We start from the raw sequence: 26,501 nt of genomic DNA, 5'->3' as shown, positions 1-26,501 counted from the left end.
GCAGAGCTGTAAGCCCTTTCAGCCTGAGTCATCTAGGAGGCTTCCTGGAGGAGGAGGCATCTGAGCTGAGAGGAGTGGCTAGGGCAGGACAGGATGGCATTCCGCACGGCAGAACACAAAGGCCAGGGTTGGGATTGTAGAGGAAAAGTGATGAAGGTCTGGCATGACTGGGCTTTGGCAGGTCTGACTCTGCTGCCCTGGGCAAGGTCAAGTCCATGCCCAGTCCAGACTCGGGTATGTTCGGTGCCTCCCACGAAGAGGTCAGGGGAAAACCCTAAGATGAGCAGGTTTTCTTCTCTTTTTATTAACATCACCTACTTCCTCAACACTCCTCTGTGGGTTCCTTTCACTGGACTCTGCGTGATGTGGGAGGAACCCCTGACAGCCCTCTCCTGGGGTGGCTGCCCTTGTGCTCACAGCTGAGGAAGCACTGGGCTGGTGGGAGGACGGCTGCTGCTCCCTCTTCTCCCCAGCTGCTTGGACCTATGAGCACCAGGCCTCCCGGCTAGGCTGTTAACCCCTGACATGCCAGCCCTGCTCCCAGGACCACTCAGGGCTCCCTATGGACAACCTCTGAGCCTAGGTCTCTTAGCTCCTGGTCCTCCTCTTAGCCAGAGGTCACCGTTGCCTGCTCGGACTCCACACCGTGTCATCCCCAATGACTGCCACTCTCCAAAATCAAGCCCCATGCTCCAACCACCCCACCCCTCTTCCAGCTGCCTTGCTCAAGCGCATGACCCCACAGCCTTCTCCTCAGCAGGGCCCCCACCTGCCACTCAGTTCCTGTGCACAGCTCCCCCTCGTTCCCTCCCAATGGCTCAGTCTCTATAATCACCACTGCATATGTGCTTCCTCCTCCCCCCTCAGCCCTGGCAAGCCCCCATCCCTGGTTAAATCCAACACACTGCCTCTTCCAAGCCCCTGCTGTGGCCACAGAGGGCGACCCTCCAATACTCAACTGGGTCCCCTCACTCGAGGGCACTGTGTGATCCTGCTCTACTGCCCCAGTCACTCGCCACCCCATCCAGAGCCTCTCACCCCTCCCAACCTCCCTTCTCAACCCCTGCCCCCCTCGTCCACCCACTGAGAACCTCGCTCCTTATCTACAGGAAAAACAGAAATGGCAATAAGACAATGGCCGGTGGCGCCATGCTCCCGGGCATCTGTCTGACTCCAAACCCACGTGAGGGGTCTCCCCTCCTGGTCCATGATGCTACCTATCAGACACTCATGAGCCAGTCCCCCACGACCACGCTGCCTCATTCACATCTCCCCACAAGCTGTGACCTGCCAGGCCCCACAGACTGGCCCTGGCAGCTCTCCCAACTCATCTCCCCTACTTGTCCCCTGGCTCGCTGCTTTCGGGCCACACCAGGTCCTTTGCTGCCAGGCTCCTCCTGCCTCAAGGCATTTGCCTTTGCTATTCTTTCTGTCTAGAACATTCTTCCCCAGATACTAACTGTCCCATTCCCTCACTTTATCCAGATCTTAGCCCTCTTGTCTTCCTATCAGAAAGGCCTTCCTGACCACAAGTATAAGTAAGACCCCACCCTACACACTCTGATCCTTGTCTTCAGAGTACATCTCACCAACTGATTTAATACTCATCTTTACTATCTCTCCCTCCAGAATGTCAGGTCCCCGGAGTTGGGTTCAGAGCTTCAGTTCCGGGATCTGGCTCAGTTAAGTGTCTGAGTGAATGAATGAACCTGCCTTTTCACCTGCTTAGGAAAAAGCCACATTCTGAGGAAGCCTGGTTATACCTCCTCAGGGCCAATCCTGAATGTAAGAATGACTCGGTCTACTATAGATGGAATAATGATTATAATATCATAACTGAACAAATATTAATTGGATGTTCTGTGCAAAGCCCCATGCTAAATTCTATATACACCTCTCGCTTCTAACAATCAGGGAACACTGGCTGAAACCATCTTAATCTCCCAAACTGGGAATGCCCAGCAGGGAACAGTGGGAATTGCATCCACCCCTGTGAGGCTGGCTTGTGCGTCCACCCTCAGCCCGACCGCTTTGTCTAAAAGAGCGGAGCCACTTGCTCTGTGGTCAAACAGAACCCTCAGCACCTTGTCCGCTGCCAAATTTCGATTCACCTCTTCTGATCAAATGGAGGACAGGAGGCGATGCGCTTTTTTAAACCCCCGAAGCAGCCCATATGGGTCTCCAGCGTGGAAAGCCAGGAAGCAGCAAGTCTGGCACAGAACTCACACCCACCAGAGGTATGTCTCCAAGTTTCTTATCATTTGTCAGACTGAAGTTTGGCAAGATCTGAATTGAGCTGCAGATGGTGGGGCTTATCGGAGGCAGGGAAGTTAGGGCCACGGTGTACAAGACTCGTCCCATCCAGGACAGGAGAGCAGGAAAAAGCATAAAGGAATCAAGTGGCTGGGGTCAGGGGAGTGACCGTGTCCATGTCCCACCCCATTTCCCTGCTCCCTTGAGAAGGGAAGAGAGGCAGGAGAGGAGAAGGTAAAGACGGAGAAACAGGATGGCGTGGGCAGCATCTAGCCCCTTTCTAGGCCAGCTAGACGTGTGCCATTTTGGTATAAGTGGGACATGTCTGTATTAAGAGCCACCATCTCTGAGCCTCCTGCTTACCCCCCACGCCAGCTCCAAATCCCACAAAATCACCCCCTCCCACAGTCCCTGGGCTCCAGCCACAACGAACTACTCAAATTCACCAGCACGTCAGGCTCTCTCTTACATACTGGAAAGTCCTCACCCAGCCTGGCCTGCGAAGCCCTAGTTGATCTGCCCTAGTCAATCTGACCCCCACTACCTCTTGACCCCGCCCCTCCATTCCTCCCCTGCTCTCTCTGCTCCAGCTGCCAGGCCTCCTTGTTCTCCCCCACCCCTACCAAGCATGCTCATCCAATCTCCTCCTCCTGATAGCTCCCTCCGGGCTTCATTCAGGTGTGTCACACTGCCACCTGCTCCAACAAGCCTTCCTCCATGGCCTACACGAGAGCCTGCACTCATCCCTTTCTGATCCCTCACACTTTCTCTTCTGTTCATCTACACTTGGATCACTTCCTATTTCTTTCTGTATGTTTATTGTCTTCCTTCCTCCACTGAAATGTAAACTCCACGGAGAAGGACTTGGTTTTGCTTGCTGCTATATCCCTGGGGCTTAGGACAGCACCTGGACAGAGTGGATGTTCATGAACATGTGCAGAGTGAGTTAGCATGCTGTGTCTGCTGCCCTGACCCCTTCTCTGGCCCTGCCACTGCTCCTTCAGGGTAGGATCCTGTGCACCGCCTCTGGCTTTCCCAATTACACTTCCATCCCACTGGCTGCGGGACTTTGATCTAGTCATCTGCGCATATTCCTGCCTGCAACTAGTCCCCAGCTCCCTATCTGGCCTCTGCTCTCCTGGGCTCCAACCCTCAATCCCCACGGCTTTGAGGGAGTTGTAGTCCTGAGGGCCAAACCCATGGACAGAGGCAAAAACTAGTGCACAGTTAGCAAAACGAGAGGAGCCACTACTTCTCGTTTCCTCTCCCAAACCCAGGCTGCTTCCCAGGAAAGAAAATGTGCTCTCACTCCCCTTACTGAACAGAGATAGGCCTGAAAGGGGGTGCTCTTCTCACTTGGCTTCCTTGCCTAGGAGGCCTGACTACCTTTGCGTATTCGGCATGCAGCAGACTCCTGCCTACCACCTATTTTTGTATCCCTGTAAGCTAGAAATAGTTTTTACATTTCCTAATAGTCCAAAAAAAAAAAAAAAAAAATCAGAAAAAGGGTATTTGATGACAAGGGAAAGGGGAACTTCAGATTTCGATATCCATAAGGAAATATTATCGATGCCCAGACAGGCTCACTTGTTTCCACATTGCCTCTGGCTGCTTCCCTACAAATGGTGGCAGAGTTGAGCAGTTGGACAGAATGTCTGGCCCATAAAAACAGCAAGACTCGCTATCTTTCCAGAACAAGTTCATGACCCCTGTTCCACTCTCCCCCATCACTCCCACTTCTCTCTGAAGGTGGTGGCACATGTTGGGGAGCTTTCTGTACACAAACACTGGAGGAGAAGCCCCGAGGATTTAAAATAAAACCAAAACAATAGCTACTTACAACCTTAAATTAAAGACAGGGAGCCAGGATAAAGACAGGGCCTGAGGCTATGAAGAAGCTGCTCAAAGTCTACTCTTCCCAACCATCTTCCCCATCCTGGGGAGGAGGGGAGCAGACTTAGTCCCGACACCCTCCCCGCCCATTCTCCCCAGCCCAGGCCCAGGCAGGAGCTGCTTCCCCTCCACAGCCCTGGCTCTCCACCCTCCACTCCCCAGCTAATCCTAGCTGGCAGTCTCGCACTGCACCCTGGCCCCCCAGTTCTCTGCTCCTTCTCCCCAGCCCCCACTGCACCCAGCCCCCCTTGCAGTACCACTGACCTCCAAAGCAGGGCAGCATGTGACCCTCTCCATGTTCCTGGAGCCCCAGGCTGGGGAGATGCCCAAGGAGGAGGGGGATGGTGGGTGATGAACCCAGTATCTAGGAAGGGAACCAACGTGAGGACAGACTAAAAAGCCTAGATTCCATGTGGACAGTAGGGCTGGGGAAAAGCAGGCTGGAAAGCTTTAAGTTCTGCAGGGTGCCTACACAAGCCAGGACTCGTTCACCTAACATTTCCAGAAAAGAAATGAAGCCCTATCTCACACAGGAGTGAAGTGAAAAAGAGGAAGTGCTTACCAAAGTGGGAGGAACAATCAGAGCAATATTAAAACACTCAAAAAAAGATTTAGGTGAATTTATGGAGGACAGACTCTTAAGTGCTATTACAAGAAGCAGAGAACGTCCAACTGTAACAAGTAAAGCGGAGGCAGGCATGATGGTAAGCCACACTGAGAACCACAGAAACTGCTCTGGGCTGCAGCCAGCCCCCACCCTCACCACAGCGCTGGCACTTCAGTGCTCCCCTCCCTCCCTCTCCACAAGGGACCTCCATGCAGTGTGGCGCATGGCCCGACACTGGCCCTGACATGAGACTTCAAATCCCAGCTCTGCGCTATTTTTCAGGTCACCTTGGAACAGTACCCTGACAACTAAACTTCAGTTTCCTCATCTGTGAAATGGAAACAAGTAAGGACCTGTGTCAGAGTGTGGCTGAGAGGAAACAAGCTCATGTATGCAAGTGCCTCATGTGGAACATCATACATGGCTGCATGATGCGGATTGTGGACTGGGACCAAAGATTAAGGACAGAGTCTCAAATAACCACACACCCATGTCAAGAAATACTGAGTAGCACTACTCTCTCCCACCCCAGCCAACTCCTCTAACCCCTTCACTGCCCTCCTTGACCAGCCTAAGTTAATAGGAGCCTTGAGAGGATATAAGGTCTTCAGTAGGCAGGAGTCCAGAACCAAAAAAAGGGCCTGGACTAATGAATATTTGTTGAATGGATGAATGTATATATGTATGAATAGATGGGAGGATGGATGGATGGAAGATGGCTAGCTGACTGGATACATAAATGGGTAGATGGAGAGATGGATGGATGATGGATGCATGGATGATGGATAGGTGAATAATGGATGGTTGGATGATGGGTGGATGGATGATGTGTGGATAAATGAATGGATGGATGGTGATGGATGGATGGATGGATGGATGGATGGATGGATAGAGTGACTGCAGCATTCATGGGGAAGAAGCTTTGGCAGGCTAAGGAAATTCTTGTACAGACAAGGGCAGATACCTGAAAGAAGGGATATGTAAGCATCTCATTTCCCAGTGGACTCAGTGATCCATGGTACACCTTCCAAGGAAAAGAAACTGAGAATTGGACAGAGATAGCAGAACAGAGTGGGAGGGGCAGATGAGCACAGTGTGCATGCCTACCGTTGGCAGAGATGGCATGTGTAAATTTTCAGTGGGTTAAGTGGAGGCCAAAAAAGGCAGAAGGCCTGAGTTGTCCTGCTCCCAGAGGGGCTGCTCCTCAGGTGAAGGGAGCCACACAGCCTGAGGATATGCAGAGAACCACCAGGAGTAGAGCTGAGGAGGTCTAGAGGGGTTTAAGCCAGAGCTGACCCTCCTCATCAGGGAGCCACTTAGTTCAGAGGCCCCCAAAACACGGTCCTAATAATTCCCCGTGGGCTCCATTAGAGAGTAGCCTTTACATGCTGCCCAGAGAGGACACCAGTGAAGGAAGAGAAAGACACACTCCCTTTCCTCAGCCCTCAGCACAGGACAAGTGCCCCAGTGAAGAAGGGGAGGAGATGGCCAACTGAGCTGGATATGAGCTCAAGGTCTGAAGCTGGATTGGCCTGTAGTAGTTTTATTTATAACTATATGTGACCAGAAAGCCACAAGATCTGCCTATCTGATACCCTTAGGGGATGAAAAGGCAGATTTGCTAGCGCCTGCTTGAGAACAGTGAGAAGAGAAAAATCAAACTGCTTCATATTTGTATCCCACTGAGTTCAGATGGTTCAATAAACTGCTAACAGTGGCTGTTATTAGTACTCTATAGTTCTTTGTTTAAAATTCTTTTTATAGCACTTTGAGCTCCAGGAAGGAAAGCTGTGAACCCAAATAAATATGACCACCCAGACGTTAAAGGAGGTGAGAAGAGGCCCAATGTTTCCTCCCAGAAGGCCAGGATTCTCAGCCAGGCTGCAAATAATCCTTCCCTAGGCCCGGCTCCGATGTGGCCCTCCCAGACGAAGGCCAAGCCTCTTCACGCCAGAGCACAACCTGCACAGTAAATTAACTTAAACTGTCCACAGTGTTATCTTACTGGCTCCTGCTAAGCGGTCTTCTGTGCAGTTCCTCCCCCAGAAGCAGCCTTCCTCCCCCAGTTTCTAGCAGAAGGGGGTGAGGACGCCATCCCCCCTCCCCCCGCCTGCTTAGGGACTGAACCCCAAGGGGAGGGGGCTTCTAGCAGCCTCTAGGTCTTGGCTCTGCAGCACAATGGAGGGGTTCAGCATCCACGGCTGTCAGTCTGGCACCTTTCTGTCACCACGACTACATTCATTTTAAATTTAAGGAGTAAATTTTTTAAATGAAACCGTGAAAAAGGATTTTTCTTACAATAAACACATCAATGCTCATTTTCCTTATTATTCTACTTTTGGCTATTTCGTATAAAATCTTTAATTAAAGTTTTTCTTTGAAATTGTCATTATCAACCCAGAAGAAAGAAAGAGGGGAAAAAAAGAACAACACAGCTGTGCAGATATGAAGCGCTATTCAGGACTAAATGAACTGGAACGAAGCAAGTAGCTTGACTGTTATGTTCTTACTTTTGGCTCTGTATTCTCCATAGCACAGTCTAGCTTGTCACTTTATATCGATTCCATCTGTTTACACTCTGCAGAGTATTGGCTTCCTACCGTGAACATTTCCTATTTACCAGCTGGTAGAGATGAGCCAAACCAGATAGGAAAAAATTAGACTACATTCAGAACCCCATAAACACAAACTTTCAATTTGGGGACATGTGGGAGGAGCGGTGGCCGGGCACTGCTCACCTTTAACAAAGGCTTTGCCTCTCTGCCCGGGGCTGATGCTTCCTCTCACTGCTCTGGCGCCTGCCCCCATAGGCCCGGGATGATGCCGGTAGTTATTGAACTCATACAAATTCTGCCTTTACCAAAAACTGAACAAGCTTACATAAAAAAGACATCTAAATGAGATCCATGGAAGCAGAGAAAAGGGAGCTTAAAAAAAAAAAAAAAAAAAAAAAAAAAGCTAAATAAAGCAACATAAAAGTCAGAGTTGCTACAAGGGAGCAAAAATCCGAAAAATCTGGCTTTGGGTTTCCTTGCAGCCAAGGTAAAGAGGGAAACTTGCTGTTACATATTCCACAGGCCATGTAAATCTCCTCCCACATGTGATTTTTATTTTCAAAAGGCTTCCCTATAACATATAAAAACTTCTAATAAATTTTAGCTGTCACTGAACTTCTGGGTCAGAAGTTTTAAGCCCTAAGTCTAAACACCAAGGCCTTTTAACATGCTAGAGGAATCATTTCCAAACTAGAGGAATCATTTCCTGTACCTTCTTTCTTTCTAACCCAGCGCATGCTCATAGGATGAGAACTCCAGGGATCCCTGGGTGGTGCAGCAGTTTGGCACCTGCCTTTGGCCCGGGGCGCGATCCTGGAGACCCGGGATCGAATCCCACGTCGGGCTCCCGGTGCATGGAGCCTGCTTCTCCCTCTGCCTGTGTCTCTGCCTCTCTCTCTCTCTCTCTCTCTCTCTCTCTCTCTGTGTGTGTGTGTGTGTGTGACTATCATAAATTTAAAAAAAAAAAAAAGGATGGGAGCTCCACCCCAGGCACTGCATGAGGAAAGCTGAGGTCCCTGTGACCCTGACCCCAGACCCCTCACAGGACAGAGCTGCACACACCAGGAGGTACAAGCTCACCCCTTCCCGGGAACTCCACGGTATCCCCCCAACACCTGAGGTGTTCAACACATGCGGGCTGCCCCTGGTGCTGAGTGACCTCCAAGGCCTACTACCAGATACCTCAGATTCCAGCTGGCCTCCACGACACTGCTGACAGCCATCTCCAAAACATGCCCCTCATTGTGGGAAATCGGCAGTGAACCTCCACCACCGCCACCCCGGCCCCATGCTTTAGGGTTCACACCTGACCTTCAAATAATTCCATCTTTTTCTCCATTCTACCTTTCAAAAGTGTTCTGTCCCACCCTGCCTGGAGAAACAGAACTCTCCACAGGATGGTCACAGAGCTTGTCTCCCCATGGCTCGGGCCACATCTCCACTGCCACCGTGTCCATGTCCTCTTCTTGTGTCAGAGTGCAATTCTGAGAGCTACCCCACATTTCAATCCCCTACTCCGGCCTCACCACACTGAAATACCATCACCCAACTCAAGCACCAGTCTCACCCGTGCCGTGCAGTGTTTCCTGGCTACTCCGACTACTGTGAACTTTCCCAATGGAACTGTTTAATCAGTCGATGTTTCCTGAGGTCATGTTAATTGCCAGGATCTGTTCAAGGCACTAGTTAAAACAGCGGGCTAGACAGAAAAGGCACCTGCTCCCAGGGAACATAGATCCTAGTGATAAACAAGTAAACAAAAATCTCAGGACAAAAAAAAATATCTCAGGACATTCCCAAGTGTCAGGGAAAATAAGGAATTTTAGATTGGTTAGTCAAAAAAATCTCCATGATGAGAGCCATAAGCCAGGATGTTTGCCTGATGTGTCCTCAATGGGCAACCCAAAGCAACAGGACTCTTAACCAGAGGAGTCTGATGATATCTGACTTATACTTTGAACAGATAATTCTGGGTGTCGTGTGGAAGAGAGATTGTGCGGGGCATGGGCAGGAACCGGAAAGGCAGTCCATGAGCTCCTGACAAAGCACAGGCTGGGACAACAGTGGCAGTGGGGATGAAGAGGTAGATGGGTTCTGGATACGGCACATAGGACACAGCAGACGGGACTCACCGATGGACTGGATGTAGAAGCGGGGCCAGTAAGGAAACGTAGGAATCAAGGCTCATCCTAGCTCTCTGTGTGAACCACTCCATGAATGGTAAACCATTCACCCCAATGTCGGGGTGACCAAGGGAAGAAGGCTGCCTGCGAGGGCGAGGAGGACCATCAGAAGGTGTGGTTTGCTCTGCCGACAATGGTGAGTCCAGAGCCCAGATGGAGGTGTAAGTGTGGAGGGCTTCAGCACATAGCCCTTGCTGTGGCCTCAAGCCAGAAGTGACCACATACTGTCATTTCCCCTTCCACATGACAACTCATGTCTTATCTCCTCCAAATGCAAACTCCTGCTGTTCTGAGTAACTTCTATGGCCTGGCACTATGGTAAGATCATTTTACATTGATTCTCATCAAAAATCTCAAAAAGATTGGAAAAGCTTTGCAATATTCTTTCCCCATTTCACGGCCAAGGAACCAATGCCCAGAGGGACTGGCTTGCTCAGAGGCACATGCACAGTGAGAGCTGGTGCTCGATGCACACCCAGCTGGGGAAGCCCAAGTGCACTAGCCAGTGTCCCCTATGATCTTGATGGAACTACTGAACATGTAAGAAGACAAAAAAAAAAAAAAAAAAAAGATAAACTTAGTCTGAAATGATACAAATTCTGATATAACAGAATCTTTGCTTTGGCTTCCTGATGAAGCCTTTAGTAAATTAATAATAGAACAACCAAAAATAGGTCCTGGGGTAGAAGCATTTTTCAATATAATTTTTTTCTAAAATGCCAACTGATTATTTTGTTATGTGAAATTCTCTAGATCAAAATGTAAGCACTCCTCTTCATTTAGTTGCACACAGACATGCGAATAAGAGCTGTGACATTATTAATCACTATATTCAGTTATGATTGATAGGCTTTTCTGCAAGGAGGAAAAAGTGGCTCAGATACAATCTGTCCCAACAGCTCTACGATATGCTAATATTTTCTTCAGATGAAAGAGGAGATGTGTTCAAATACCTGCTATAATAGGCAATTAATACCAAGTGCACCAAAGTAGAGCTGATAAAAGTGGGATTAGGAGAATATTATAAATTAACCAAAAGCTTGTATGTTTTAGTAAATGGCCTCATTTTGAGTTTGACACAGTCTTTTTATTAGGCAAACAGACTGCATTCCGGTACATTCGTTCATGCTAATGTGGTGTTATAATGTTAAGGTACGTTTATGAAATGGTTGCGATTCTAATGACTATTTCTTTATTTCTCAAGCAATAATTTTTTTAATTTCTTTTTCAGGAAAACCCACCTATTTAAGAAAATGAATCTCCCCGTCACTTTTGTGCCTTCCGTGCGAGGATATTACAGACCAAGTGAGCAGCTTAGTACCTCTCATTATTTACTAATTGCTTCCAAAATGACTGAGGCTGCATCTATACAATTCCAAGGCACCAGGGTAATCCCATAAAAAGTTGTATCAGATCACTTGGTGTCCAACAGACACACTAGTCACGGCTGACTTGGTGGACCAGATGTTCTGACATCATGGTGCCCAGGCTTAAGAAAGCATCCCTGACTTGGGTGGTGACGTGGTACGAGAACAAACAGCCTGAGGCTTTGGATGTGTCTATTTTTTTTTTAATGTCTTTAACTGAATTATACATTCTTGAATTCTAGTCTTAAGAAGAGTTCATCTGTATGTAGGGGAGGCGGGGAAGGGTCCTGACAGTCCCACACATATTACTGTGGTCTCTCGGTAATTCCCTATTCAAGACTCCCAATGAGCCCCACCTCCAGTAGCAAGATGAGATTTTCTGGCACTTTACCCTCTTGCAAGGAGTTGACAAAAGATACAATGGAGTACCAAGACCAAAACTTGGTTAGCCCACCAACACGCTGAAGCTTTGCTTTGGTCCTTTCTTTTTCCTGGTAGGTTCTTCACCTGGAGAATGTGAAGAATCTAAGTCTCAGGCTCTGGCCCCTGCCACCACTGCAGGAGGAAGCTGGGGACCTGCAGGACAGGCAGGAAGTGTAAAAGACTGAGGATGTGGGAAGAAGTGTGAGATGTCAGAGTGAGGAGGTAAAGAGGAGGCAGGATGTCAGAGTGAGGGAGGCAAAGAGAACTCCCAAGTGCCCACTTGAAGCAGATGCTACATAGATGAAAAAAAGGACCCTGTGGTCCAAGCAAAAAGTCCACTCACAGGGCACCTGGGTGGCTCCATCAGTTAAGGGTCTGCCTTCAGCTCAGGTCATGATCTTGGGGTCCTGGGATTGAGCCCCACATCGGGCTCCCTGCTCATCAGGGAGTCTGCTTCTCCCTCTCTCTCTCCCCCTCCCCTGCTCGTGCTCTCTCTCTCTCTCTTTCTCTCAAATAAATAAAAAATCTTAAAAAAAAAAAAAGTCCACTCATGTCCGGTAAAGGTGTGACTTCTCTGTGATGGACTGGGTCTACCGGCAGCATAACAAAGAGTCACATTTGCTGAATGCAAAGGGGGCATCAACACCTTCTGTAAGGGGCCCTCCAAGAGGCAGGATGGCACTGGTTAAGGGCAAGGACTCTGTAGCCAAACTGCCAAGGCACGAAATGCAGCCTCTGTGCTCACCGGCTGTATGCCCTTAATCAAAATGCTCACCCCCTGCTCTAGTTTCCCTCCATGTCAATGTGGGATAAGGATGGCACCTGCTTTGAGGGTGGAAATTAAATTGTTTAATACCATAAAACACCTAGAACAGCCCTTAGTAAGTGCTCAATCAGTGTTATTATTTTTTTAAGATTTTATTTATTTATTCATTAGAGACACAGGGAGAAATTGAGAGGCAGAGACACAGGCAGACAGAGAAGCAGGCTCCATGCAAGGAGCCCGATGTGGGACTCGATCCCAGGACTCCAGGATCATGCCCTGGGCAGAAGGCAGGCACTAAACCGCTGAGCCACCCAGGATCCCCAGTGCTATTATTTAGAGAGCTAGCAAAATCTAAAAAATTACAGGGTCCACTGTCACCTTCTGCAAATTCACTCACCCCTACCCCTCCTCCTTCTAAAAAAACCCTCCATCTTTCATTTTGTTCAGCTGTCTACCCTCTGGTGGCCCAGTGCTTCAGGGCAGGGAACCAAGCTGCCACACCAGTTAGTAATCAGGGTGGCTTCAGGATGCTCATGGTGACCAATGCCGTTACCAGGGATTGGTTGGGGTGTAGGACATTCTTCTCAGCTGTGAGTCAGCAGCAGTCTCCCTGTGTTTACAGAGTCATATTGGAAGAAATAGCATCTAGAAAAAAATTTGACATCACAGTACCTGAATGGTAGCAACATCCTGGTGACCAGAGAAGACATGAGTTGGCTGACCTGCACTTGTGCTGCCTTCTGACTTCTTAGGTGAGAAGAGAAGCACCATATGGTCTCAGCTAGCTGGGCTGGGGGGTTGCAATTTCTTTCAGGCCAGAGCAACCAAACACTTCCATGGCAGAGGCGGTGTGACCTGGTGGCAGGAAAAGCCTACCACAAGAGAGGTTTCAGTGGTGCCCGACAACCATCCTCATTCACTACAGATGGAGGAAGGGATTAACATTTACTGAGCATCTACTGTACACCAAGGGCTTCCTGTCTATTATTCTCGTTCATTCCTGTAACTACCCTGACAGGTTGCTGTCTCCATGTCAGAGATGAGGAAAGTCAGAATGGCAAGAGACCTGTCCAAGGGCCCCCGTAGGAGCTGCAGAGGCTGGACTTCAGCCAGGTATGCCTCATTCCCCCTACATGCCTCTGCTTCCCTAGGACACTGTGAGAGAAGAGAACGCGAAGATCGGAGAACTCAAGGACCTGTCAAGCAGATGCCAAGTCACAGCACAGAAGAGGAGTAAAGGAAAGCTCATATCTGGGACAGGGTGGCTCCGCGGTTTGGCACCTGCCTTCAGCCCAGGGCCTGATTCTGGAGACCTGGGATCGAGTCCCATGCCGGGCTCCCTGCATGGAAACTGCTTCTCTCTCTACCTATGTCTTTGCCTCTCTCTCTGTATCTCATGAATAAATAAATAAAATCTTTTTTAAAAAATTAAGAAAGCACGTATTTGTGACTAAATGAAAAGCAAGGGCCAAGGGAGTAAGAGCAAGTGAGGCGAGCACAGGACTCAGAGTGCTACTAAGGGGGACCCACGCAGTGCCAACCAGGGACTGGGACTAGCTAGATCCAGATAATGATGCTCCGAGGACTACCTGGGCTCACGGTGCTTCTCTTCTCCCACATACGGAGCCATGGATCACAATCACCAAAAGTTGGGAGAGATGGGACCCAGTCTGGCCCCCAACCCATGACTTATAGAGAAAACGAGGCTCAGAGACCCCAAGCATTCAACTGGATAATGAGCGGGAATGTGAACATATGTTGGAGGGTCCAAGTGCATGTGAGGAAGGGAAGGCCAAGGAACCAGCCATCGGACCAAGCTCACTGCAGAGGGAAATGATTAGGAAACACAAGCACTGGGGTTTGATAGGTTTGGGGTGCCAACTGTTAATTATTTGTTGGTTTAGGAAGGCTAGACCACACATACATTTAGCAAAGTCTGGCTCCCAAAATTCAGAGACATTTGCATGCATTCTTGGCTCTAGCAAGCCATGTGGACTTATATTTAAAACAAAATAACGAGCATTCTTTCATTCCCAAACTATATAGATCACCCAGCAATGACAGCATATGTCTAAAGAGAGCTTTCCTTTAATAGCTCCCAGGTATTCATCGTCTCAGTCTCCAACACTCGTGTGTGGACCATTTGCAGGGTAATACTGGAAATACTCTACTCTGGAAATACTCTACTATGCACAGCAAACAGGTGAGTATATTTGGTTCGTTCTGTTTGTTTTGGGAATGGGTGGGAAGGGATGAGTCCCTGGTATTCCTACCTTCCTTCAAAGGAAGCTGCAGTAATACCAGTGATAGCTGGCACTGCCCAGCTGTTCCGAGGGCTTTATGCTGGACATTTTAAGCCACCAACGGTGCTTCTGTTAACTAGGATGCAATGGAAAGTTACTCAAATAAGAGGGCTAAAAGCTGTCAGCAAAAGGGAAGAAGGGAAGGGACAGAAGCAGGGAAGGAACATGTTTTGTTTGCAGAACCAACACCCAACTAGGTGTTTCACCTGAGAGTCCCTTGTCATGTGTGTCTTGCTTGACAGCCCCTTATGTGAGCCAGTTGGAGCTGGATTGGAGTGGAGGACCTATGCAGATGCCCCCAAGTGGTCCCCAAGTTACTTTTAGCTCATTATATTACTGAGTCCCCTCCCATGGGCAGAGTTTTCCGCCATTGGGGGGGGGGGGACATCCGATGTATGCACTAGCATATTGACACACTAGGTATGTGCAATTGAACCAAAAGTGCCTGTGTGAGCTCCCTGCCCCTGCCCTCAATACATGAATGCAAGGAATAAAAGCTTCCTTTTTCTTTTTTTTTTTTTTAAAGATTTTATTTATTTGTTCATGAGAAAAACAGAGAGGAGGGGGGCAAGCAGAAACACAGGCAGAGGGACAAGCAGGCTCCATGCAGGGAGCCCGACATGGAACTCGATCCCGGGTCTCCAGGATCACACCCTGGGCCAAAGGCAGGCGCTCAACCGCTGAGCCACCCAGGCTGCCCAGAATAAAAAGCTTCCTGTAGTAACCCCTCAGGGAGACAGTGCTTTGAGAGCTATCTCCCCGTCTCCTTACTTGTAACAGGTAATACCAAGTTCTTTGCTCTCAACAAAGGCTGTGTGTTCAATTTGAGGCACCCCAAGGGGTGAACCCCTTGAGTTTAGTTGTATTTCCAGGTGGGTGTTATTATCCACACTAATGGATGAAGAAACCCACTGACAAGAACTTGTAAGGCCTCCCGGCTGGTAACAAACAGAGCTCCAAGATGGAAACACAGATTTAACCCAGTCCTGGTCTCATTAAAAAGAAAGTTATAGGTGGGGGCACCTGGGTGGCTTAGTGGTTGAGCGTCTGTCTGCCTTTGACTCAGGGCGTGATCCCAGGGTCATAGGATCCCCAGGGTCATAGGATCGAGTCACATCGGGCTCCCTGCGGGGTACTTGCTTCTCCACCTGCCTGTGTCTCTGCCTCTTTCTGTGTCTCTCATGAATGAATAAATAAAAACTTAATAAATAAGTAAATAAATAAAAATAAAGCTACAGGCTCTCAATGGAGTCACCTGTCCTCAGCATAGCAAACCAAGAATTAATTGAAGTTTCAGCTTCTCCCGGACCGGAATTTTAAACCAATCAATCTGGAATTTGCTGGTCAGCACCAATGAGGTAATCTTGTCACGTGAGCCCTCTCGATCCACCCCCCTGACCATGCTTAAGTTAAATGAGGTAATCCATCTAATAAGACCCCTTATCCTCCCCCTGCTCCAGGGGAAGGTGACCTGTCCTGAAAAAAACCTTTGTTTCCTTTGTTAACAACCTCTTGCCCTGCCCTCCCCTCCCCGTAAATCCTTCCCCTTTATACAGCTCTGCACCTCCCCTCTACTTTGCTTCATGGGATGCTGCTCAATTCATGAAACTCAAAAAAGCCAACTATTAGATCTTCAAATTTGTTCAGCTGTGTTTTGTTTTTCTAACAATCCCAAGGTCAGTCTTGTCCTACTCCACCTGCCTGCCCAGAGTTGGGGACCCAGGTAGAACTGGGGCTGCAGGTGATGCTGGCCAGAACGCCTGGCAAGGAACTCCCCGCAGCCACCCCGGGATTTAGTGCTTCCTCAATCACCCTTCCCCAGCCTCTCCCCAGAAGTTGCTTCAAAGCTGCACTGGTAAGCCCACTGATTAACTCACCCCTAACCAGTGGGAGGGCCTCCCCCACGGTTAGGATGAGAGGGAGGGGCTGGGACAAAAGAGGAGTTAGGTGGAGGGAGGGCTAGGAGTGGAGTTCCCTTGTAGCTTTCCTCATGGAAGCCTTCTTGGGAATTGAGAATCCCAGCCGAGGTCCGTACACACCACACTCGCTGAAATTCTACATTATTGATCCATGACAGTGTTTATGTTGATATGATGATTGTCATAAAGGGTTGACTTTCCCGGGAGTATTTCATGATTAACACAGTTTAGGAAGAGACAAATTAAAGACGTACCATAAGAAACATCAATCACATTACATATTTCTTACAGAATAACAAATGAACCACAAGAGAAGCAGCAAATAATTACATCAGGGTTCTTACTAACATATAGTGACACCAGATTTTCAGGAATATATAATGCTAAAAAAGTAGCACATTAAGACAAATTTTCTGGTGTTAATGGTATCAACCAGGAAAATTCAGACAAACATTTTGTGGATTTCTGGCTATTTTTTTTGAAATGTATGAAAATCTCAGAAGAGTTCAAAAAGGAAAGAGAATTTGTCACATTTCAAACCAACATATTGAATCGAGTAAATTGAATCATGATTCTCAAACTGCTCGTGTAACTGACAGGCTCAGATGCATTTTTAAAAGGGGTCTGATTCCAACCCCCGAAAGCCACGAGCATCTCCTCCCTCCCTAGCTGTGGGCGATGATGTCTAACCATAATCAGCGAGAGGGACAAGGCTATGTGCTTCTCTTCTAAACACATGTAGTAGCTTCTGTGGCTAAATTACTCAATACTTAAATATACATCACTTTGAGTTTTACTGGTTATTTTTACCGTGCTGCTTTTGATTGGCATTTACTGCTGAAAAGCAGAAGTTTTCCCTTTCTAAAGAGATCCTTGCTTCAGTCTTAGACAAAACCAGAAAGGGCAGCCCTACTACTACTACTGATTTAAAGTTAATACAAAAGTGATTAATATTCCAGGACTTCTGTTGGTGTCATTCATCCAGAGAGACGCCATGGAAGTCATCTGAATGCAAGCTTTCACAGGGGCTCGTTACAGGATCTATTCGTCAGCCGGCTTTGACGGGAGAGCGCAGACACAAGATGTGGCTCATTCTGCTTCATCTACCTCTCCTAACAATGACTTTGGCGAGGGGGTGGGAGGAAGAATTTTAAAAGATCTCTATTACCTTTTCTCCTATTTGTTTTTCAAGTTCTTTTACTGTCCGACTGCAACTCATTTCATTCCCACCTCCCCTTAAAAAAAAAAAAAAAAAACTTTTTGTTAAAATGTTTAAACCAAATAAATGCTTATGTAGGATATGCAGAGATCAAGATTATAAGGATTTCTAAATTATTTTCAAATGCAAGGTATTTCTTAGGCACTGCCATCTGCCGGCACTGTGTCAAGTCCTTAGCTTCTCCATGCCTCCGTTTCCTCAACCATAAAATGAAATATAATAACATTTATTCCTCCCAGGGTAGTGTGGGAGCTGAGTAATTACAGCTGACACCTAATGAGCATGGTGAGCCCCATCTGATTTCATCCTCACGACGGTCAGGGGCCATCATCGCCCTATTTGCAGACAAGGAGTCAGGGAGACAAAGGTGCTGGGTCACACTCCACCCCTAACCCCTCCGATGTAGCACTTTGTTCTGACCTCTGAGGGGTTCCCAATCCACTCTGGAGGCACCCTTAGCCACTCTGTAAAGGACTTCCTGGTGGATGTGTGTCTATACCACCATCCTCTTGGCTCTATCTGCTTTTTTTTTTTTAATTTTATTTATTTATTTGAGAGAGAGAGCACATGCACGTGTACACACACACACACACACACACACACGCGTGCGCGCGTGCGCGCGGGCAGGGGGAGGGGCAGAAGGAGAGAGAACTTTCAGCAGATTCCCCGCTGAGCCTGCAGCCCAATGGAGGGCCCTACCTCATGACCCTGAGATCATGAACTGAGCCGAAACCCAGTCGGAGGCTCAACCAACTGAGCTATCCAGGCACCCTGGCTCCATCTGCCTTTAGTAACTATTTTTTATTTCATGTTATTCATATGTCTATAAACTACTTCAGAGCCCCTCTTTGGAACAAGCTGGTAGACACCCACAAGCTGAGGAGCCAGGGGCGATCCACTGGAAGGAAAAGCTCTCTGGACAAAGCCAAGGGAGCACACAGTGGCATGAAGCTGAGGGGCCTGGAGCTCAGCATGTCCCAGCGTCGCTACTGTCAGCTGGCCAGGGAGGCCAGAGCCTACCCAGCAGGGCAGGGGACACGGCTGAGTTCCGAGATGGAAGCGGATGCCAGGCCTGTGGTGCTGTGGCCAAAAGGAATCTGGACTTCACACTGGGGTAAGGGGAAGCCATCAGAGCATTTTAGGTGAAATGAACTTCATTTTACACAGGGAGAAACTGAGGCTCAGAGGGTCAAGTGCCCAAGTTCGAGGCAGAAACTCACCAAGAATCCAGCCTTCCGATTCTATGTTAAATGTAATATTGTTTAGGTTTTAATTGTGCATTGAATGGACACAGGACACTATTGCTAACATGTTTAGGATTTAAAGAACAGAGATCAGACAAATGCCTGCGTCCCCGCCATCAGCTGAAGAGACAGGGCAGCTGCGCTCCTGGCCCCTCGGGAGCCCGGCACGCGCCGCCCCCCCAGCCCCAGGGCAGCTCCCCAGCACAGCCCCACTCTGGCCCTCTTCCCCTCACAGCTGCCTCCCCAACTCCATCTCAGTGTCGCCTCTAGGAGACACAGCTTATTGTCTGACACTCACTTAGTGACACAGCTTTCATGAGATGAGTACTCACTGGAATGGTAGGTCTTTAAATCCTTCCACTTTTAACCCCTCTGTAAAATTCTGTTTAGGTTTTTCTCTTAGTGGATTTTACTAGTTCTTATCTAATCAGACCATCTCTGTCTTTTAAGTGGACCATTTATTACAACTACCCACATACTTGGGATTTCTACTAGTTCTTCCTATTCTGAGGCTCCTTGCCGTCTTTCTGGTCAATCCTATTTTTATTCCAGTTTGTTTGTCTCCATTTGTAAATTTAGGACTCAATCACTCCATTTTTAATTTTGTGAAAGCTGCTCGGGAAATTATAACCTGCATATTTTTCCAAGTCTCAAGTTAACCATAATTTTTAATCTTCCTGATGGACAAGGTAACAACTCTAGAACATTTTCACTCCAATCCCTCCTCTCTGTATAAATTGCTACTGTCATATATTTTAATCCTATTCTATTTTTAAATTCCCAAAGTCCTCATTATTCCCAGTCCTTAGCACCCCCTGAGGTCAGCGGGAGCATTTGGATCTAACCACACACTCTCCACCCTCTGGCCCGCATTGCCTCCAACTGTCCGTCTGGGAGTGTTTTCCTTCAACCTAAAGTACACCCTTTAAAGTTCTTTCACTGGGTCTGCTGGGGGCCAAATTCTATTTTCGTTTTACAGTATCTTTATTTCAACCCTGAAAATACTGAAAGATCCCTTCTTCACACATATTTTTTTTTTAAGATTTATTTATTCATGAGAGACAGAGAGAGAGAGAGGCAGAGACACAGGTAGACAGAGAAGCAGGCTCCATGCAAGGAGCCTGATGTGGGACTCGAACCTGGGAATCACACCTTGAGCCAAAGGCAGGCGCTCAACCGCTGAGCCACCCAGGCATCCCCACACATAACATTCTAAGATGGTAGTGATTTTTCTTTCACCACATTGTGATGGTGGATTCGCTGTCACCTGGCTTCCCCATTACCACGCAGAAATCCCTTCTCTGCATGCTGCCCTCTGGCTGCGCTGAGGGTCTCTTGGTCTGTGGGGTGGTTGCGCCCCCACCTCCCATCTTTAACTTCACCTGGGGTTTCTTGGGCTTCCTGAATGGGTGGACTCAATCCCACCCTCAGTTCAGGAAAGCCCTCAGCCACTGTTCCTTTGGGTGCCTCCATCCCATCTCTGAGGACTCTCTTCACAGAGCTCCACTTACACTTCTATGTCTCTGGGCTGCACTCCGGCTTATCTTTCTCTGACCTATCTTCCAGTTCACTTATTTCTTCAGCTGTATCAATTTTGTTTATTAAATTTATTGAGTTCTAAACTGTTATTATGAAATAGGACTTATAGGTAGTAATATACATACAATATGTGTGCATGTTTAATCATAAGGCAAATGCCAATTATCCAAATCAAGAATTAAAGCCAAACCCAAAGGTCCCCGATCTTCCTCCTCTACCTGGAACGCTCCCTGCATCCTACACAGATGGTTACAAAGAAGAGGCATGCTTTGTAGGATGAAGAAAGAGAGGATCAGCTGGAAGGTGACCATGAACACGGCAGGCAAAGGTGCCACATGTTTCTCCTTGTCCCCACTGCCTGACATCAGTGCTTAAGGCTCAACTATGACAAGAAGAGGCAAAGGGCCCCTGCGTCCCCACAGAAAGAGATCTCAGACTCACAAATTCTAGGCTGGCAAATGCTTCATTCCCAGCGTGTGGGAGAGATGGTCCCACTGTCACACTCGGACGTCAGCTTCAGTCTGAGTGTCAGTCCTAAGTCAACCCAGTACCTCCCCTCACTGCTTTACTGCTCTCATGCTGACGTTGACACTGGTGCTCTGCGGTCTCACTGTGACACATCTACAGGGTCATTTCTTTTCATTCGTCCAGCTTAAGATTCTCCGCCATCATCCTTTCGAATATTGGCTCTTCCCTATCCTTTCCTCTAAATATCTGGAAATCCAATAAGAAATTTCTTAGAATGTGGCACCTGAGTGGCTCAGTCAGTTAAGCATCTGCCTTCAGTTCAGGTCATGATCTTAGGGTCCTGGGACCGAGTCCCAGTTCCTCATTGGGCTCTGCTCAGTGGAGAGCCTGCTTCTCCCTATGTCCCTCCCCCACCACCCCTCACTCATGCTCTCTTCCTCACTCTTTCTCTCAAATAAATAAATAAAATCTTGAAAGAAAGAAAGAAAGAAAGAAGAAAGAAAGAAAGAGAAAGAAAGAAAGAAAGAAAGAAAGAAAGAAAGAAAGAAAGAAGAAAGAAAGAAAGAAAGAAAGAAAGAAAGAGAAAAGGAAAGGAAAAGAAAGAAAAGAAGAAAAGAAAGGAAAAGAAAGAAAAGAAAAGAAAAGAAAAAAGAAAAGAAAAGAAAGAAAAGAAAAGAAAAGAAAAGAAAAGAAAAGAAAAGAAAAGAAAAGAAAAGAAAAAAAAGAAAAGAAAAGAAATCTAGGCCTTCTCTCTCCCTTCCATGTCTCCTATACTTGTCCTCTGTATTTTATCTTCCTTTGTGTTTGTGTGGCTTTCTGGATAACAGCTTCGGACCTATTTCTACTCCCCCAATGCTCCTTTTAGCTGTGGTTCATCCACTTTTTCCGCCCAGCCACCAAATTTTATATCTACAGTTATCTTTCACTACCAGAAGTTCTGTTCTGTGTTTCTTCAAAAAAATTTTTTGCTTATTTCATATTTATATATGAAGTCCATTCTTTGATTTCTCCAAACATACTAACACAGAAATTCTAGATCTGACAGTTGCAGGATTTCACATATTTGGATATCTGATTGTACTGGATGTTGTTTCTACTGGTTTGCAGTTCTCATTCTTTATCTCTGCACGTGTTTTCAACATTTTGTGAGTATGGCCTGATTTTACTTGGCACTTGATCTGTGGAAATTTTTTAAGGGCTGGGTTGCAAACGTATTCCTCTACAGAAGGGCACACTTAGCCCAGCCCCAGTTTTAAGCAAATCTTAGCCTAAGACTTTCCAGACCACACAGGAAGCATTATTTCAGGCACAGATTTGCATAAATACTGACTTATAATTACAATTTTGTCCTCTATTCACCCAGCAGCAGTGTGGAATTAGGTAGGTTTCCTTATGCCCTTCTGGGATGCAAGTTTATATTTGTAACCTATCCTCACATGAGGGTTTAGGTGTCTCAACTTTATATATCCTGATCTTCTATTAGGTTCCTCCACCTTAGGCAGGTCCTCTAGGTTTTATCCCCTGTCTCCTTCACTCCAAATAGCCAACCAGACTGAAACACAAATTCACCAGGATTTAGCCACTTTTTTCGAGGCAAAAGCTGGCTTTATAGAATGCTCACCTCTCTGGATTCCATCTCCATTTTATGTTGGCTTCTAGGGGAGTACTTACTGTCTTGCCAGTTCTCTAGTGAAGGAAAATGCATGTATACATTTTACCTTCTATCAGTCATTTCATTTTTTTTCCATGGAAGTGCTATTCATGAAAACAGTCTGCCGTGTCACCCAAAGGAGCAGTGTCCACTCACTATAATGCATCATCTCCAAGAGTAAAGAAAATTCAGCCCCACAAGTTAAGCCAGTTATAAGCTGAATCTTTCAAATTTAGTTAAAATATTTAATCTTTTATATTTAAAGTGGTACCTTGTGATCCTTTTCATCTCAAATGAACTATTAGACTGATAATTCACAGTTAAAGGAACAAAAACAAAAGACAAAAAAAGAACTCTCCTGCTTCCAGTTTTTCTAGTCATTTAGCTTTTTCGACAGAGAATCTTCAAATTGGTTACAGTCCACCCAACAACCTTATCACAAATGGGGACTGTTTTAGGTTCAGAGTATGAATATACAGTTTGTAAAACAACCAATCATTCTTTCAAATAAACCTGGAGATTATCTCAGCCCCCTACTCAGGGATCATTAACTAAACACAGCACAGAAAAGCCCCCGACCATCCAGGAGATATTTTGTCATTCTTGTTGGAGCTGTTGCACTGATTCTTTTTTTTAATTGTGGTTAAAAAACAAAACTGAAAAACCACCCCCCAGATAACATAAACTTTTCCATCTTTATCATTTTTACGTGTGCAGTTCAGTAGTTTTGAGTATATGCAGTGTTGTGCAACACATCTCTAAACCTTTTTCATCTTATGAAACTGAAACTTACACTCACTGAACATGTCCCCATTCCCTCTCCCCTCTGCCGCACGAATTCTTACACCTACACTGTGTCCATGACAGACTCAGGCAGGAAAGCTATCATACCAAAATCTGCTAATTTTTCAGGATCAAATTTAACTTCTATTTCCACAATTCCTGAGAAAATGAGGTTTATTCATTTAGAGTCAGACAGTCAGAGTGAATAATTTTGGTCATTCCTAAATCGGATGCCAGAATCAAAGACCTTTCCAGAAGAGACAGACATTAAGAGTTCATACTCTAACACTCTCGTTTTGCAGTTCATAAAGCAAATGAGTCCCATTCATATGCTACAGTTGAGACACAAAGGAGCTCGTACAATGATCTCTTTAAAAAAAGATTTAATTTCTGGGGTGCCTGGGTGGCGCAGTCAGTTGAGTATCCAACTCTTGGTTTCAGCTCAGGTCGTGATCGCAGGGTCCTGAGATGGAGCCCCATGTCCAGTTCCACACTCAGTGGGGAGTCTTCTTGAGATTCCCCCTGCCTTTGCTCCTCCCACTCGTGCACACTCTCTCTCAAAAATAAATAAATCTTTTAAAAAGATTTTTTTCTAGCTCTAAAACATGATCACTTTTCAATGAAAGATATTAATATTCAAAATTAAAATTTATTATTTCCAAATCTGAAATATATTGCATATATGTTTATCTGGTTTTAATTTGTTATATTTCTATTTTCAATACAATATTATTTCCTTTATTTTGAAATATATCCTACATAGAGGTCAGAGTCTTCTCAAAATGACTTTTTGACTGATGATTAACTCCATTAAATTCTATACAAACTCTACCAATTCCTCTTCCCTATATATCTGTTGACATGATTAGCTCTCCTGAGTTTATGCCCTCTCTTTTATCATTCCGAATTTCACAGTTTCATATGAGGGGGAAAAAAACTACTTACCTCTGTATAACATTTATATTTAGGTCCATTCCACCAAACCGGGACAGGAATTCAAGGTATGGAATGGCCCCAGAGCTGGTGAGGGGGATCTACATTCGAACAAGAAGAATGATGGCCAGTTAGAGGATTCAGATCCAAGTAGTAGACAGCACAGGAGCTTTCATGATGGAAGACAGGATACCATTACTGAGATGGTCATTCTAGTAAACACAACCACTTCCCCCAGGTGTCTGAGTTGACATGCATCCCCAGTAAACCAGGTACAAAAACACCTAAATGCTAGAATGCCAGTTTATGCTCAATTAAAAGTCAACAAGTTGTCTATAAAATTTTCTGAAATCTAGTTCTATCTACAAACTAAAGTAAGGTTAGTAGAAATATATTCTAATATACATTTTATATATGTATATGTATTTATATATGCATACATCACATATATTTTTTCCCCAAGAGGCTGAGGCCATGACATAATTTTACCCTCTGAATGGCATTTGAACTTTCTGTACGTTATATACTTTCAAGGTAGGAAACAGCCATTTTTGAATTGAAAATTCTATAAAGGACTTACTAGATCCAGTAGGTCAAAATGGGCTATAGATTAAGGAATTATCTCAAAAAAAAGAATTAGGGATCCCTGGGTGGCGCAACGGTTTGGCGCCTGCCTTTGGCCCAGGGCGCGATCCTGGAGACCTGGGATCGAGTCCCACGTCGGGCTCCCGGTTCATGGAGCCTGTTTCTCCCTCTGCCTGTGTCTCTGCCTCTCTCTCTCTCTCTGTGTGTGTGTGTGTGTGACTATCATAAATTAAAAAAATAAAAAAAAAGAATTATCTCAATTTTTAATTTACTAATGTTGATAATGGTACTGTGATTATGTAAGAGAATAGATCTTATTCTCAGGGAATACACACTAAAGTATTTGGAAGTAAATTAACCATAATATAAACAATTGCCTCTCAAACAGTTCAGAAAAAAATTATGTATACACTACATACCCTGTAAACTGTTTGCAGATCCAAACATACCACATATGGATAATGAAAGCTCACAGAAGCAAATGAGGTTAAATGCTCACAACAGGCAAATCTGGGTTAAGTGTATGTGGGTATTGTATGTATGTACCATATGCGTACTATTTGTGCTGTTCTTATAAATTTTCTGGAGGTTTGAAATTATTTCTTTTTTTCACTTATTTGAGAAAGAGGAGAGATTATGAGCATGAGAGGCAAAGGGCAAGGGAGAGAGAATCTCAAGCTGACTCCACACTGGGTGTGAAGCCTGATATGGGGCTCAATCCCATGACCCTGAGATCAGGACCTGAGCCCAACCAAGAGTCTGATGCTCAACTAAGATACCCAGGTGCCCCTGAAATTACTTCTAAATAAAAAGTCAAAATTTTTTAAAAGTGAAAATAATTATTTCCTAAAAAAAGGATTATGAAACTAAAGTTAAAACATATAATCAATACAGATGTATTTTATTAAGCTTCATGCAAATACACAAAGTACAATTTCCCATACAGCTGAATGGCTCCCATGTCTATATAATCAAGTGTGATGTTCACTTAGCCCTTAAAATTCAGCCTCAAAGCCAGGCATGGTTATCTCAGTGCTCCCCAAAGGAAAAATTTCTTTTTACTACTAAAACACATATAACTAGGAAATGGGACCAGAGGGAGAGCAGCTCACAGGTTGGGCCTTCATGAAGCCTTGTCCTGGAAAGGACATTCATGATTTCTATTTCAGATGTAATTTTGGGTAGACACCTCAAAGTCTCCCTAGCCTTACAGCAGAAGGGAAAGAACAGGGTATGTGTGTTGCTCCAAGACTAGATGCCCTCATAGTTTTGGTAGTTAAGAGTTTGTGAGGAGGGAAAGAAACATACAGAGCTCATACTCAGGAGATGGGCACAAGCTCCACTCTTGATGTTTTACATGAGTTAACTCATCTAGTCCCAAAACCAGGTCCTCAGGCTGTGGTCGTTTCCACATTTCGAGGAGCAGAGATGTGACCTCCCTGCATGGCACTACCATCATATGCCTCCAGAGCCCATGTTCCTCTCCCTACACTAACCACAAAAAAGAAAAAAGGGAGAGGAAATCCATTAACCTATTGAAGCTTGTCACATTTCATATTATTACTTGTGGTCTAATGAAAATTCTAATGTGGTAGATACATATTTGCAAAGTTCAGTCTCCAAAGATAGTAACCCCTTTAAACAACTCACAAATCTTGTCTAAAAGGAGAAGCAGGGGACACCTGGGTAGCTCAGCAGTTGAGCGTCTGCCTTTGGCTCAGGGTGTGATCCCAGGGTTCTGGGATCAAGTGCCACATGGGGCTTCCTGCATGGAGCCTACTCCCTCTGCCTATGTCTCTGCCTCTCTCTC

At 46.1% G+C, this 26,501-nt stretch overlaps 1 protein-coding gene across 8 annotated transcripts in view; it reads right to left on the bottom strand.

The window, feature by feature from the left end:
* Window positions 1-26,501, bottom strand: part of EFCAB6 (EF-hand calcium binding domain 6) — a 243,750-nt gene that overhangs the window by 181,900 nt on the left and 35,349 nt on the right. For 6 of the 8 annotated variants that reach the window (XR_011997867.1, XR_011997868.1, XR_011997869.1 and 3 more), the window contains 2 exons: window positions 24,119-24,207; window positions 17,438-17,504 (listed from right to left, as the gene is read on the bottom strand). Coding sequence is in view for 3 of the 8 variants with exons in the window: in XM_026017432.2 (XP_025873217.2) it covers window positions 17,438-17,504; window positions 24,119-24,207 (156 nt within the window). In the remaining 5 variants the exon portion in view is untranslated. The remainder of the gene's footprint in view (window positions 1-17,437; window positions 17,505-24,118; window positions 24,208-26,501) is intronic. The other 2 variants (XM_072741716.1, XM_072741715.1) reach the window with 1 other exon arrangement.

This window comes from Vulpes vulpes, chromosome 16, assembly GCF_048418805.1.
Source record: "Vulpes vulpes isolate BD-2025 chromosome 16, VulVul3, whole genome shotgun sequence".
Lineage (NCBI taxonomy): Eukaryota > Metazoa > Chordata > Mammalia > Carnivora > Canidae > Vulpes > Vulpes vulpes.
The sequence above is the reverse complement of the archived record's forward strand: the minus strand, read 5'-3'. Positions and strand labels throughout refer to the sequence as shown.